Below are 17,211 nucleotides of genomic sequence, written 5' to 3'. Positions count from 1 at the left end.
GACCCATTCGAATACTACTGTTAAATTGAGATGGTTTAGTTCATGAAGTTCATTGTGGATAGCTGCGAGAATATCTGGTCTGGTTAGATTTATTAGTTTGAAGTGATTGGATAGAGCTAAGACTGTCTGAGAAAATAACGCTTTTTGAGTATTTTTGAGTTTTGATCCAGATTAGAGCTTCATAGATGGCTGTCAGTTCTGCTGTATAGACTGATAGATTATCTGACAGCCTGGAGTATTTAACTAATTTAGAGTGTTTAGATATTTTTTCTTCAACTACTGCGAAGCCAACCCTACCGTTATCTGGATTTTTTTTTAGCCATCCGTATAGATATGGATGTGCTCAGGGTAATTTTCATTAGCTGCGGCTTCGAACAGGACTTTTTTAAATGGTGGAAATGGAGTTGCATCGGTAGCTTTTTTAATTAGGTATGGCGTGTGGCATTCAACTGGCTGATTGAGATGGTATAGTGCCACAGGTGTATTATCAATTCCTACTTCTATTTCTAATTTGTTGGCTTTAGTGGCGAATGAATCATTAAGGTTTTTATTAGTTTTAAATTCTAGTCCTGGTTTTGCTATTATGGGAGTAAGTTTCTGAACTGGGTGATCTAGTTTAAGCGAATGGATTTTAAGATCGTAATTGAAATGTTGAAGATTGCGGCGGAATTTAAGTGGCATGATGTTAAATTCAACTTCTAGGCTTTGGCAGCTGGTATTTGATGGAACTTTAGCTATAATTCTAAGAGCTTGGTTCTGGATGATATCTAGTTTTTGCAGCAGCTTTGGGGAGGCGCAACTGTATGCCTGGGCTCCATAGTCTATCCTGGAGAGTATACATGCTTTGTAAACCATAAGCATTGCCTGCGTTTGCGCTCCCCAGCTGGTGCCTGAAATTGCTCTTAGTAGGTTTAGAGTACTTTTTGAGTTTTTGACTATGTCATTAATATGGTCGCTAAAGGTTAGTTTTGAGTCGAAGGTAACACCTAGGAATTTAAATTTGTTGACTCTTGGAATTATTTTGTCACGACCATCCACATTTCTGCTTTGTCGATATCGGGCCCACATCGGCTAATGGTCAGGTCAGGTCAGGTCAGGTCATAGGATTTTACGTGCACATTCAGAGCAAGCTGTTGTAGCGCACGCCTGTCGTGGGCGCAAGTTCTTGCGAAGCAAGCTCTTCCGTCCAAGACAGGAAAGGCGGGGGGAGTGGAAGGCGGGATTCTCGCTTACGACTTAAGCACTGCAGGAACGCAGAAGACCGGTTGTAGGTGGACCGAGGTAAGGCGGAAGAGGCGGCGGTAAATTTTGAAATTTCTCAGGAGAATTAAGCCGAAAAGTTTAAGTAATTTGTTTGCGTTACGTCCGAAAGTATTATGGTGATTGAACGCTAATTTTGAACGATTCAGCCGAAAGTTAAAGGGTGTCGGATTTTTGAATTAAGCCTAAACGTACCGAACTATACGAACCTGGATAGCCTTAAGGGTTAGGGTGGTGTTCAGGCTTCAAAGCTGATGAAGTGACGCAGCTCCCTCTGGTACCGGCTGACGACGTCCCCGTAGTGCTGCGCAAACACCCGGAGTAGCATGTCGTGGGTCTGACGATGTGTGGAGCCTTCACCCACGTGTGCCTGCTGGTAGACAGCGTCGTGCTGCATCGTCAGCATGGTACTCAGGGTACTGGTACGGTATCCCATGCTGCTGATGTGGAAGCTGTCACGTTGTTGGTCGTACCGGTGTAGAAAAATTCCTCTGGTTGGTGTTGTTGGCAGCTGCTCCATCGATGGGGCGTACACAACCAGGGGCTTGGTCCCTGTCTAGTTTACCCAGCGCCTTACCGCTGCTCTGGGCGTGTCGAGTTTGCCAGCTGGTTGGTGTCCCTCTGCGCTGTGTCTGGGTGCGACCACCGGTTCGATCCCTTACAACGGCGCCATAAGATTGGACCGTATAAGGGCCGGCGGGTGGGGGGGGTGTCGAACCGTGGACTCTGGAGAGTCAAGGCTGGCCGCTGGGTCCACTTCAATCTGATGTGGGCTGACCGCTCTGCGTCGCGGCGGGGACGGTGTCTTCGGCGTTGGCGGCGGCGAAGGAACCGCCACCGGCTTTGGTCCCCCCCCCCCCCCCCCCCCCCCTCCTCGTGCCGTTTCTTCCATTCCGGTCCTTCTCTTCCGTCTCTGTCTTCTCCTGGTCGCCGGTTGCTGTGGTTGGCTTACGTACACTAATGTCACGTAAGCCTTCCCTCCCTTCTGTGACAATTTGTCAGCGCACCCAAACTATTCAACAGTTCAAGCTGCTTAGCGGCAAAGGTCATCTTCGGCTGAGAGCTGGAGCGGGAATGATGAATCGGCTGATGACTGGTTGGGACACATTAAGTCTACAGGCTATATTTCGCTGGGTGGTGCCAACTTGGAGCATGCCTACAGCCCTGAGACGTTCCTGACGTTGGAAACGTTGCATTGTTGAAAAGTTACACACATGTTGTAACGAATGTGACAGTAACGTTATGATTTAGTGTTCCAGTAAGAAACAAGAAAGAATATTGCCACAGTGTGCACACAACGTACACACAAACTACATGTTCAATTTCAAATCACACCCTTTGTACGTGCAACGTCACGCCACGCGCTTCGCGATCAAAACAATCGGTGCGTTTTCTCATGCTATTTGAGTGGAAGAATTAACGCTCATTGTGCACTTATTTTGAGTTTTATATTTCATTTCATTCTATAATTATTGATATTTGAAATGGAATATCCCCTACTATAGGATCAATACAACAGCTGGATTAAATATACATCATAACTCACTCTATACTGAATAAATTATGTTTGTAACATACGTCACAATGTGTACCTGTATAATAGGTTAGCTTTGTGCAGTAATAGATTTTGCAACTATGCATAGACATTAACTTACTGTGCACCATGGCGTTCATAAAATCATATAGTAGTCAGCATATTTATAGAAATTCTATATGTGTGTAATAATGACATATGTTACCTAATGGCAGTAATGTGTAACTGACTCTATGTCGCAATATTTCGTGATGCGTTTAAGATAACATATCGACTCCAGTACAAGAGGTATGTATCTTGTTTTTTTTGTTTCCCACAAAATACGTTTTGAACTATTACAAGCACTAAGATGACCATAACAAAACTGGCTTTGCCAAAATTAAAAAACAATTTGTAAATTAACCAAAACAAACTGGATTTGCCAAAATTATAAAAACAAATTAAAAAGAAAAGAAAATGTAAGCAATTTGTAAATTAAAGGGACATTCCTGAGTTTGCTGCAATTTTTAAGATGTTATCGACTAACAGAGACTTTTTAACGATTGTAATTACATATCAAATATATTTTTCTGCATAAAATATTAGTGACTGTATATTAAACGTGTTTCTGATCGTTCTAATATTTGTACTAGGTTAAATTTCATCTTATTTGCTAAAAAAAAATTTTTTCGTACGTACAAAATTATTTGAAGACAAAATCTAGTTTGGGCTTCTTACAAATATTAAGACGACCAGAAACACATTGACTATACAGACACTGATATTCTATACAAAAAAATAATTAATATGTAAGTTTAATCGTAGAAATATTTTATTAGTCGGAAACATCTTACAATGAAACAAACTCAGGAATGTTCATGTAACAGTAATCAAGCCATAATAGCAAAAACTATTTTATAATGCTTATAGTTAGGATCAGTACGTGTCTTAAGATGTTATAAGAATATACTTATAACTGATAAATAAGGCTCCTGGTAGGTCACACGGAGATACCATGAAACCTGTTAAAAAGCCAGAAACGGGAGTATAAAAAACTGGCCTTTTAAGTCAGATGGTTCTTAATACAGGTCAGTTTACTAGTATACTATAATTAAATGATTTGGGAGTGTCAAAATGTGGCCTCCTAATACAGGTGATTGCTTAATACAGGTGGCCGTTAGAGCAGAATTCATTGTAGGTTTATCTTCTTGTGTGTGTGTGTGTGTGTGTGTGTGTGTGTTGTGTGTATGTGTAAATATCTCTCTCTCTCTCTACTACAGCTGCACACGTGTGTGTGTGTGTGGTGTGTGTGCGTGTATGTGTGTGTGTATGTGTATGTGTGTATGTGTATGTGTGTGTGTATGTGTGTGTGTGCGTGTATGTGTGTGTGCGTGTATGTGTGTGGTGTGTGTGTATGCGTGGTGTGTGTGTGTGTGTGCGTGCGTGTGTGTGCGTGCATGTGCGTGTATGTATGCGTGTGTGTGTGTGCGTGTGTGTGTGTGTATGTGCGTGCGTGTGTGTTTATAGCACAGTTAGATAATTAGAAAGGAAACGCTGTGCCGTAATTTCATAGGCTATTCTTTTCGATTAGCAGCAATGGATATTTTATTATATACACCATCCCAAACACAGGATAGTACGTACCATGTACTTTGTTACACAAATTATGAAGTGATGGCTTCGACAAGAAATAGCCCAATCCTAGACCGACCTCGCATCAGGCGAGCGCTTTACCAGTGTTACGTCATGCCTCCTCAGGTACAGAGGGTGACAAAATGTTCGCTGTGTCTGCCCGTCTCTTTCTCTCTATTCTCTATCTATCTATATATATACATAAGCGCACGAGACAGGGGGCAGGGGGGTCAACTGCCCCCCTAGTGCTGGAACAAAACATCAAATTCGGGCAAAAATTATACAGATATTCGGGCAAAAATGGGAGCCCGTACGCTTATGTATCTGTCTGCCTATCTCTCTCTCTCTCTCTCTCTCTCTCTCTCTCTCTCTCTCTCTCTCTCTCTCTCTCTCTCTACTCTCTACTAAAGCTGCTTTTAAAATATTTATAACTGTTAATAGTATCTAAAAATGGATGAGTTATAGTTTGTTTTGTTTAACGACACCACTAGAGCACACTGATTTATTAATCATCGGCTATTGGATGTCACACATTTGGTGATTTTTCCATCAGCGAGGAAGCTTTTATATGCACCATCCCACAGAAAGAATAACACATGCCACAGCCTTTGATATACCAATCGTGGTGCACTGGCTGAAATGAGAAATAGCCCAGTGGGTCCACCGATGGGGATCGATCCTAGACCGTTTTATCTCCGCGCTACCTCCCGCCTCCTAAAGATGTATTAAGACATTGTTTCCGATTTATGGATAAATCACCATTTAATTTATTTAAAAAAATATAATATAATAAAATAAAATGAAATACAATACAATAAAATAAATACAATATAACTAATGTAATGTATTGTAATGTAATGTAATATAATGACACCACTAGAGCACATTGATTTATTAAGCATTGGCTATCAATTGTCAAACATTTGGTAATTCTAACATTTAGTCTTAGAGAAAAAAAACGATACATTTTTCCATTAGTATCAAGGGATAAAAAAATAAAAATAAAGACCCACCCCCCCCCCCATCTTAAAAAACAATAACATTTAAAAAAAAAAAAAAAAAAATCAATACATACTTATTTCCAGGACAAAACTGAGTTTTATAGAGAAATATCAAACGGCGTTTTCAAAGGACCAATGCATTGTCATTCTTTCTTTCTTTTTCGTGCTGGGGTGTCGTTAAACATTCATTCATTCATTCTTTCTTTTTTTTAATCATGGCAGATTAAATTCAGCAATGAGATGGTTAGCACTGTGTTACCTGAGAAGAAAGGCCCATTATTTTGGTAAGAGTTTTACATTTAAACAATGACCTGTGACGTGTAATGGTCATTTCACGAATATAAGTGTCTCTTTTTTGTCCTGTCCATAACACTCTGTTGATTGCAGACCATTTTAAAACTGAAATAATTATTCAAACTTGTATAATAGTAGTAACAAAGCATGTATAGCTTCATGACCTACTTTCCGTGATCCTGACCTTGGCTCAATTGGGCAATAATAATAATGTACAGCATAATGGTGGAGAGTGATTTACCTTATTGAATACATAATATATACATACATACATACCTGTACACCCACGCACGCACACACACACACACACACACACACACACACACACACATATATATATATATATATATATATATATATATATATATATATATATATATATATAATTCAACATATCAGTTTTACTAATTAATATATTTGTTGGCTATATGTCATTATTGAGCATATGTCAGAGGTAAAGTATACGTTTATGCTACGAGGTGCAGGTTCTGTATTGTACAGCATTAAACAATTTATTCCAATAATTTATTTCTTACATTATTTGCTCGTACTAAATATTTCCCGAGGTTATTAAGTTCTTTAATATTACCAGTACTCAGAAGTTGAATAAGTTTAAAAACGCTTGGATCTCTTTGGTAATAACGTTTTATAAATTTGGTTATTATATTATTGAATCTAGGACATTGGAGAATAAAGTGATACTCGTCTTCTATTTCATTTTTATCACAAAGTGTGCATATTCTTTGAGATATTTCAATGTTTTTGTATCTACCCAATTCTATATTTAACTTATGGGCACACATTCTAATTTTAGCTATTTCTTTTAAATGATAAATGTTTAATTTTTTAAAGAGAAGTCTGTAAGCTAAATTCATTTACCAAATATTGATATAAATTTCCTTTTGGCGTTGCAATTATTCTGCTATAACATTGCTGCTTAAACACATCACATAGCCTTTAAGTACATTATAAATACTGTCATCAACATATGTTAAGTTCCATATACATGTTAGACCAAGCGCATTAGTTCTTTGTTAACGTTCATTAACCAATGATCTCCATAATGCTCCATTTCCTCATATATAGCTTTTAATAAAGAGTTATTAGTAGTATGTAGTTTTATCCAATATTTAAAATTTCTTAGTTTTCTTATAATACACAATGAAAATCGTCCCAATTCATTATAAACAAAAACGTTATATGTGCCTTTTCGTAACCCTACAAAATTGTAAATGGATCTTTTCAATGTCTTGAGTAGGGTGAAAACCCCACACTTCCGCTCCGCAACTAAGAACACATAACATTGTTTCATACAGATAATATTGTTTCAGTATTAAAATAATTCTTATTACACACACCAAGTATTGATAATAATGCTTTACGACCTTGCTCTGTGGCTCTTTTCTAAATACGGTTAAATTTGCCGTTATAAAAAAATAATATACCAAGATAATTAAATTAATTTACAATCTCTAACTGGTAACCATTATAAAACCATTTTTCATTATCTCGAACTTTGCCACCATTTCTAAAAATAATAACCTTAGTATACTTTATATTGATATTGAATCATTAATTGCAGTTCTTCTGGTGTTTCAGATAAAAGTACCATATCATCAGCATACATTATTAAACATATATTTAACATTTGTATTTCAACATAAGGACAATTATCTGATATTAATTGCATCTCATAGTCATTGACATACATAGAAAATAATATGGGTGACAACACTTCTCCCTGAAATAAACCGTTCTTACATATAAAAAAATCTGAGAGTATGCCATTATATTTCACACATTTAACATCGTTGTATAAAGACCGTATAATAGAAATCATTTTTCCCTCGACACCATGTTGGATTAACTTATACCATAAGTTTTGCCTTTTAACAAAATGAAAAGCGTTTTTAAAATCTACAAAACAACAATAAAAACGTTTTCTATTCTTGACCTGACCAGGGCCCCGTAACACAAAGTATTCGTAACACTTACGTCAGACGTACGCCACACATTATGTATGGTGTACGTCTGACGTAAGTGTTACGAGTGCTTTATGTTACCGGGCCCTGATCTGCTGTCCAACGTTTTGACTTTAGTGTGAGTCATAGCTTGACTTTGGTTAAATCTAGATATTTCAAGAGGTACTCTCCATTGACAAGTACCTTGCAAAAATCAACACAGACCGACCATCAAAATGTCCAATCAGCCACCCGTATGCTACAGCACCGCCTCATTCTGCTGTTATACAAGTGCCAGTATATCATTTGCACAGTTGTCATCAGTTAGTCCTAAAATTAACAAATAACTTCAAACCAATGGATCATTTAAATGACTGTAATCATAAAAGAAATATTTTAAAACGCATTTCAAAATGTTCTATTATTATTTTAATGAGGAACAGTTTCCTAAACCGGACTATATTACGAGTCTTTACGACACGACTATATTAAATTACAATGACACGACAAATGGCGGTGTGGCGCGTTGTAAGTCAGGAGTTGGGGAGATTACAACGCAACCGTCGAGTTGGTCAATCTCGTCGTGACAGTTGACAGTATGTGCCTAGTAAAAGAATAAATAAATTAATTCTGAGAAAATGTCATGGTCTTTGTTTTCTTCTGTTTTTTCCAGGCGTCTTCTTCACAGCTATGGTTTTCCTATATGTCATCCATCTGATACGTGTTACATTATATTATACTGGGAAGTTGTCAGTAAAATACGGACAGCATAGACTTGGCATTTGGGACTGGAAAAAGAACGAAAACAGATATGTTCCGCAAATAACTAGTACCAGAAAGACAGTAAAACATGCTACGACTAAAACACCCACAAAGTCCACAGTTTCGTGCGCTGAACAATTTTTGGCCACGTTTCAACGAGAGAAAAAATTCGTTTACACTATATACACTGGGGGTATGGGAAATCTCATGTTTGAATATGCGTCTGCTTACGGCATAGCCATTCGCCTGAACAGAACATTGGTGGTTGAAAGAACATCGAAATTCAATAGTTATTTTCACCTTGACGCCATCAGTATTGACAAATGCGTTGTCAAGGTATCACAGGTAAAGAGAGTTTTAGCGAAAAGGTTTTGCTCGTTTGACGAGCGGCTTTTTCGTCTGCTTCCAGGTGAAAACTTTGTTGTCGGACTTTACCTCCAGTCTTGGAAATACTTCGAGAACGTTGTGCCGCAACTGAAGAAACAGTTCACGTTTAAAACGCCAATATCCAACAGAGCTGAACGAATCCTCAGAAAAGCCTCAGCCAATTTCTTTAAAACACAACCTTCTGTCGGTGGCACTGCGAAAAACATTACATTCGTTGGCATCCATGTTAGACGGGGTGACATTGTTAAATTAAATTACTTTAAGTATTATGGCTATAAGGCCGCTCCTAAACATTACATAGACAAGGCCATGATGTATTTTACTGAAAAATTTATAAATGTTCTATTTGTGGTGTGCTCCGACAATTTAAGATGGGTACAGGCTAACATTAAACATCCAAATGTCGCATTTGTACATAGTCGTTCACCGGAAGTAGATATGAGCGTGCTCGTCCAATGTAACCACACGATCATTACCGTTGGCACGTTTGGTTGGTGGGCTGGGTTTCTGTCAGGGGGCATAACTCTATATTATAAGTATCCAGCTCGCGAAGATTCTCAGTTAAGAAAAATGTTCTCCGAAAACTATTCAGATTACTTTTATCCAGGTTGGATTGGAATGGAATAGAAGGAAGGAAGAAAATGTAAACGTCAAATTAAATTACTGTGCATGCCCATTTGAATCGATGGGAAACCGCCCCCACGGTTTGGTGGTGGGGGTTGTTGTTTTGGTGGGTTTTGTTTTTGTTTTTGTATGTGTTATTCTATATTGATAAAGAAGGAAGGAAGGAAATGTTTTATTTAACGACACACTTAACACATTTTATTTACAACTATATGACAAATGGGCCCATCGACGGGGATCGATCCCAGACCGACTGCGCATCAAGCGAACGCTTTACCACTGAGCTACGTCCCGCATCCGAAATGGAATAAAATTCTACAGACAACATAATCAGTTTTCAGTGTTTGGTTCTGTTAATGTGCACGTTTGGAGAAATGATTTGAACGCTTCAGACCATAGTCAACAGTGATGTATTTCATTGGTAGCATACGATCTGAGCTCCAGACCATAACTGTTAATTATTAACAGTGATGATTCATTGGCAGCATACGATGTGAGCTTCAGATCATAATTGTTAATTATTAACAGTTAATTAATTGTTAATTATTAATACTGGTAGCATACGATCTGAGAGTATGGGGTTGGGGTGCGTACCCCATATAATGTTTCAAACACAATGATACTTGACAGAGTGTTACTGGGTGAAATAACATTGCATACATTTATTGTCCAAACCAAACCTCTTTGTTTTTGTACAACAAACACTGTTACATTTGAAAATGTGACCAAAAATGAAAATAAAATATTCAAATGAATTTTTTTTTTAAAACACTGTTACATTTATCACTAGTGGAAGAATGGAAGGAGTAATTGCGCCATTAAAAATGACTTCGAACTTTGACCTAACCGGATATTATTTATTTGTTTTGTTTAACGGAACCACTGGGGCACATTGATTAATTAATTAATCATCGGCTATTGGATGTCAAACATTTGGTAATTTATGACTCGTAGTCATCAGAGGAAACCCGCTACATTTTTCCTAATAATAAAAGTGACAGAGAATAGAATGAAGGGAAAGGGGAGGGGGATAAAAAGAAGAGAAAACAAACAAAAAAAGTTTGTTTTGTTTAACGACACCACTAGAGCACATTGATTAATTAATCCTCGGCTATTGGATGTCAGACATTTTGTAATTATGACTCGTAGTCGTCAGAGAAAATCCGCTACATTTTTCCAAATGCAGCAAGGGATCTTTTATATGCACTTTCCCACAGACAGGAAAGCACATACCACGGCCTTTGTCCAGTTGTGGTGCACTTGTTGGAACGAAAAAAACCCAATCAGCTGACTCTCTCAAGATGACACCAAGACTTGTAGGGTACAGTTATCAAATTTTATCGAGAACAGCCAATATTTTATGATACTTAAAGAGCGAAATCGTCCACGTTCTAAATAAATCATAGAACTAGTTGTAGAGTTTCTAACACAAATCAACCTTTTAAAAACTGAATATGAATTACTTCAATATATCTGGTTGATCAATAAAACCCGAAATCTCACTAGAGTCGTTCATAACAACATTATCTTACATATATGGCGGACAACGTGTGACATCAACGCGTTTTACGTTTGAGTATTTTTTTTTAATTATTATTTTTTGGCCCAAGCCATTCGTGAAATCAAATTCAAATAAACTACAGCTTATATAAACTCGTGATTCTTGCGTTTTGCTGTCCAGATAACTGCCAATTTTATAAGGATCAATGCACTTTACACACCGGTGTCATTTCATTTTAACTTATTTTCGTAATTATATCCGATTATGGTTCAAGCATGGTGTCCTGGGCACACACCCCTGGGCTGTCTGTCCAGGACAGTGGGTTAATTGTTAGTGAGAGAGAAGAGGGTGTAGTGGTCTTACACCTACTCAATGAGTTGTTAAAACTAGCTTTGGGTGGGAGCCGGTATCGGGTTGCGAACACCGGTAACGACAAATCAATACCAGCTGTTGAGATTGGTACGGTATGTGTGGAAAAAACAATAAATAAAAGTGAACACACAGAAACCGTTTCTGAATATCTAGCATGCATTCTAGGTTTGGTCAGTTATCTTATACATGTAATAATATTTAGTTAATTTTAAGTTACGTTTTATTTGACCTCTTTTTTTTTCTTCTTTTTTTCTTTTTGAAATGGGCAGATTTGGGATAGGGTAGGGGTGGCAGGAATCCACCCACAGGACAAGATTTATATAGAGTAGAGAAAACAAAAACAACGAACATTTTAATCCACGAATGGTGTGTTTGTGCACAGGACGCTCGGCCACCCCCGCTTCCTACGGGCCTGTTTCTCAATATATATATATATATGTATATGTAAATGTATGTGTATATATATATATATATATATATATATATATATTATATATATATATATATATATATATATATATATATATATATATATATATATATATATGTGCGTGAAGAGTACCGTCCCTGGCCGAAATGGACGGTATCGAGGCTATATACAAATTGGGGGGCATGATCGACAGTTGTCATGAGCGTCGTGAGTAGCTTCGTAGGAGCTGTGAATCTCTAGCGACTAACGTACATATTTCGTATAAGATGTTAAAATGGCTGCGAAAAACGGTCTACTAAAGTTTACATCGGAATGGTTTAAGACCAAAAGCAGTGAAACATTAACTTAGACGAAGTCTCTGGAGCCGCCTGTCAAGGGTATTTTAACAGCGCAAAATTAAAAGATTCATACAATAAAATTAACTTTAGTGGAATGTGTTTGCTACTTTTGACAATTAGAATTATTGTTAAATATTCACGCGGATTTATCAGTGATGTTTAATTCTCCACATGTATCAGTATTTAAAATTTAATAAAATATGCCTCTCCTTCCCCTTAAAACCCCCCCAACAAAACCCCTAACTCACATAGCCCTTTTCACAGCTCCATTTTCCCCTTATCGATTCATTAAAGGGACATTCCTGAGTTTGCTGCAAGTTTTAAGATGTTATCGACTAACATAGACTTTTTAACGAGTGTAATTACATATCAAATATATTTTTCTGCATATAAAATATTAGTGGCTGTATATTAAATGTGTTTCTGATCATTCTAATATTTGTACTAGGTTAAATTTCAGTTTATTTCCTAAAACATATTTTTTCGTACGTACGAAATTATTTAAAGACGAAATCCAGTTTGGGATTCTTACAAATATTAAGACGATCAGAAACACATTGAATATACAGACACTGATATTCTAAACAAGAAAATATATTTAATATAAAAGTTTAATCGTAGAACTATTTTGTTAGTCGGAAACATCTTACAATGCAGCAAACCCGGGAATGTCCCTTTAAAAAAAGAGTCGTACAACTATTAATCAATGTTACATGTCTATCCACGAATTATTTATTTATGTATTTATTTATTTACTGATTTATTTATTTTATTTTATTTATTATTTTATTTTATTTTATTTTCACTATCATTTATATCAGATACATACAACTTCACTTGAAATAATAGCTGATATTTACGAAGTTTTAAAACATATATGAGCTGTCAAACCTACAACTTAGCATGACGTCAGAAACCGAGTAAACGCGGCTGTTTGCGTTGTTTGTTTTGGAGAATTTAGAAGATGGCATCTTCTTCTTTATATGAAGATCAGCTTGAAGTAAACATATATCTGTATGTACAATAGTGTTTGGTTACTATTTTGTATTTTGTACCTGAGAACATTGGTCGAGATCGTTAGCGATACCATCAGTACTTTGATACACATTTACAAGCATAGGGAGAAGTCCTATATATCGATATGGTATGCAAGTATCACACGTTTTTATAACGTACATGATTATATATAACAAAGTTCAGCAACTATACCAAAGTGGTAGACCCATGCAACCCGATACGATCCTAATTTGATCTTTGGTCTAACTTATGAATATTGTATATAACTTCAGGCCCGTAGCCAGCATAATTAATGATTAGGGGGGGGGGGGGGGGGGGGGCCAATTTCATGTAAACGGAATTCATCAAACGCGAGCGCCGAAGGCGCGGAGCCGTAGACGGGGGGGGGGGGGGGGGGGGGGGGGAGGAGAGGATGTTTCCCCAGATTTATATATATATATATATATATATATATATATATATATATATATATATATATAACCCCTTGTCAAACAATGAGATGACGCTGGTTACACTCGAGAATAATACACGAACTTTTGTTGCGAAATATACGTTAACAAGTTACATTAGTTGTGGTATGCATGTGAAATGGACTGGTCACAGAGCCACAACAAGAAACCGTTTGTTTTCAGTCGTACCAATGTATTTATAATAAATGATACATGGCATACTTCTCACATTCCACAAACAGGATAGCATACACGACGTCCTTTGATGGATCATTCGTTGGGACGGGAAATAATCAAACGGGCCCACTGAGGAGGATCGAACCTTCAGCAAATGGAATCTCAGACAGACGTTCTTGCTACGTTATCCCGGTCTTTTGGGGACAAGGACTTTTATATGTAAAATCCGATTTTGTTTTCATTTGAGCGGAACTCTCAATCCTGCGTGGGGGGATTGTCCGATACCCCGATCCCCCCTCCCCGGGCTACGGGCCTGACATGGTACTTAATATGTTTGCTTCAAACATTCAAACGAAGTATCTTATGACTGGTACCTTATGACTGCGCATAATAAACCCTCATGAGTTTATAATAAAGAGACCACCCTGAGTCTGTAGCTATATTATCAAGCTGTCGGCTAGTCTAATATGTTATAGGCTAAATCAAACTTGCATCTTTCTTAGGTTAAATAATCTTGCTTCGAATTTAAATAGCTGTATATGCAATACAGTTACATTTCTGACCATTCTTAGGTCAGTAGCAACCGAGACGTCGGAGGGGGGACTATAGCCCCACTTTTATAAACCCGGTTTAAAATATGGTTTTTGAACCACCACCACCACCCCCCCCCCCCCCCCCCCAGATTGTGCTCCCTCCCCTTCCCCAACTCCAGATATCGTTCCTACGGGCCTGATTCTAATGTTTTATATACCATAGCTCAAATTTCATATGTATCGTTTAATTTTATTCCAAATACCGAACAAACTTTTAAATAACTTGGTGAAAAGAAATCCCGACAAGAATCCTGAATGTATTTATCTGTATAATGCTTTATAAATATTTAAATCATGTTAAATACAATAAATATCTACATAGATACACGCGCGCACACATTAATATTAATATATGTATATTAATATAGTATATAGTATATAGATAGTTTGTCTTTTTCATCAACTGTTCACACAAAAGTAACAAACACACACCAATATTTACATTTCAAATCAGCTCACCCCAAGGCATGTGTCACGGGGATTCTACAATACCCGTAACTGAATGAAACACGATTGTCCAAATATCTCTCCTAACTGTATATCTATTAGATCTCTCTGTAACAGGCAGTTATACCCGCTGTGGCTCGTCTCTAGGTATGATCAGAGATACGATCTTATATAAAGTATATATAATATAGCACGTTTAGTTCACTAGAAAACACAACAAAAACACAATACACTTTGGAATCTGTATTAACCTACGCTGACAAATGTACTGCCGCAGTAGTTAATTAACAACAACAAATAATAACAACCCAGAACTGATCACTTAATTAGTTAATCTCTTAGGTGTCTAATTTACACAATATGCTAATCACTTCACCGTGACACAACACCCACACGTGTGATAATTGAGAAACGCTAACACACACACGTGTGATAATGGAGAAACGCTTCCAGGGGAACTTAATTAATAAAGGAATTACCACTCTATTCCTAACTGGTTAATTTTTAATTAACCCTTAACTACTCATTCAGTAACCTTGTAACACATAATTAATACTGGTACCTATCACAATAAAGACAATAACCTACAGTTTACCTAGGTCCTCTAGGATGACTGGTTAAGCGTTTTATAATTATTTAGGACAGTGAGCCTACAGATTACTGCGTCAGATGACCGGCAGCACCGTCTAAATAATATTGGTATAATACAGTATTAAAATATTTAAAGTGACATCAATCACATCAAGGTTATACACAGAGCAGAAAATATATATTTACCAAAGTCCCGTCTGAACTAATATAGATCGTTCAGTGGACGGACAGCGATCCCCTGGAGCCTTCCTATCTTTCTCCCCGATATATCTAAATCCTAGCTATTTATTCAAAACTCTCAGAGACAGCGAATATCGCCTGGGGGTACATCGCGGCACCGAATCCCTACAAGTGCTATTTCCACCGCGACTAAGCGGTATTTTTTTTCTCAGATCGTCAGACTTAATGTCGCCAGTTCGCTAGAGATTCCATGGTCGCGCGGAGGTATTACGTAACTACTGGCCACATGGCCTCCGCACCTGGCTGGGTGTGTAATTGAAACTGCACACGGCCGTCGCGCAGAGGTATCACGTAACAAAGTACCCACCTGGGCTAAGTGCATAATGGAACTGCACACGGCCTTCTAAAACAATTAATATCGCCACAGGCGAAAAGAAACTAAGAGCATGTACCGTCACAGCATGTAAAAAAGGAATTCCTTTCAGTCAAGCTAAAAGGTACACCAGAATCATTTCAAACAGTGACACGTTACAAACTGAACTAAATAGTTTGAAAAAACACTTCTTGAATAGACTGTACCCTCCTGCCATTGTAAATAATGCTATAGAAAAAACATTAATTGGACCCAAAGAAAAACATATCGAATCTCCTAAATCTACGTCTGAACAAGAAACAATGATACCTTTTGTCGTAACATACAACCCATGCCTACCAAATATTGACCATATATTACACAGATATTGGGGAATTCTCGAACAGTCAAGTAAACTCAACATACTAGCACAAAGTAAACCAATTGTTGCTTTTAAAAGACCACGTAATCTTAAAGACATGCTTGTTCATTCTAAACTACAATCTAATGATGATAATAAAAAGCACTCTGCATTAAAATGTGGTAAAAGTAAATGTAAAAATGACAAATTCCTTGAAGAAAAAACGCACTTTGAAAGCAGTCACACTGGACGCGTTTATCCCATAAAACATACTATGACATGCTGTTCTTCAAACGTGATTATCTTATCACTTGCACAAAATGTAGTATGCAATATGTAGGACAAACAGGGGGTAAGCTGTCTTTACGTATGAATGGACATCGTAGCGACATCATTTTATATCCTAGCAAATCTACGTTGGTTAATACCCACTTTAATACGAATTATCATTCCATATCTAACTTTTCTTTTATGCCTATTGAACTAGTATTTAGCAGTGATGAACATCATCGACTAGTTAGAGAAACTTTTTGGATACACGAACTGAGAACCAAAACGCCACATGGACTTAATGATAACGTTATATTTCATGTAAACACATCTTAGGCATTCAGTAACGTTATAAATATCCAATGCAGTACAGTGACATTACTTTGTGTTTCCATGTTCCATAATTAATTAAATAATCTTGTCTTTATAGTAATTTAACAAAATTGCTATAAAATGCATTTATACACTTATTATTATCTTTTCCTATTTAAAATGTGACATTGTTCTTTAAAATTTCAATATGTTCAGTTAGTGGTCTAATGTCTGTTTTGACGGCTACTTTTCAATGCATTAACCTGCTGTTTTTAGACTACTGTTGTATCTACGCAGATCCTGTACAAATTGATAAAACAATATTACAATAATGGAAATGAGAGTGTATAAAAAATAAAAAATAATCTTTTTGTCTCAATGACGTCA

At 37.1% G+C, this 17,211-nt stretch overlaps 1 protein-coding gene across 1 annotated transcript; it reads left to right on the top strand.

Moving 5' to 3' along the window:
- Nucleotides 1–5,498: 5,498 nt before the first annotated feature.
- On the top strand, nt 5,499–9,597 carry LOC121382570 (galactoside alpha-(1,2)-fucosyltransferase 2-like). The gene is made up of 2 exons (XM_041512046.1): nt 5,499–5,690; nt 8,335–9,597. Exons 1-2 carry the CDS (start codon nt 5,642–5,644, stop codon nt 9,435–9,437), a joined length of 1,152 nt encoding a protein of 383 aa, XP_041367980.1. The 5' UTR covers nt 5,499–5,641; the 3' UTR covers nt 9,438–9,597.
- The last annotated feature ends 7,614 nt before the right edge of the window (nt 9,598–17,211 follow it).

The sequence above is a fragment of the Gigantopelta aegis genome, chromosome 10 (genome assembly GCF_016097555.1).
Source record: "Gigantopelta aegis isolate Gae_Host chromosome 10, Gae_host_genome, whole genome shotgun sequence".
Classification (NCBI taxonomy): domain Eukaryota; kingdom Metazoa; phylum Mollusca; class Gastropoda; order Neomphalida; family Peltospiridae; genus Gigantopelta; species Gigantopelta aegis.
Note: the sequence above shows the minus strand (reverse complement) of the source record. Positions and strands in the feature narration are given on the sequence as shown.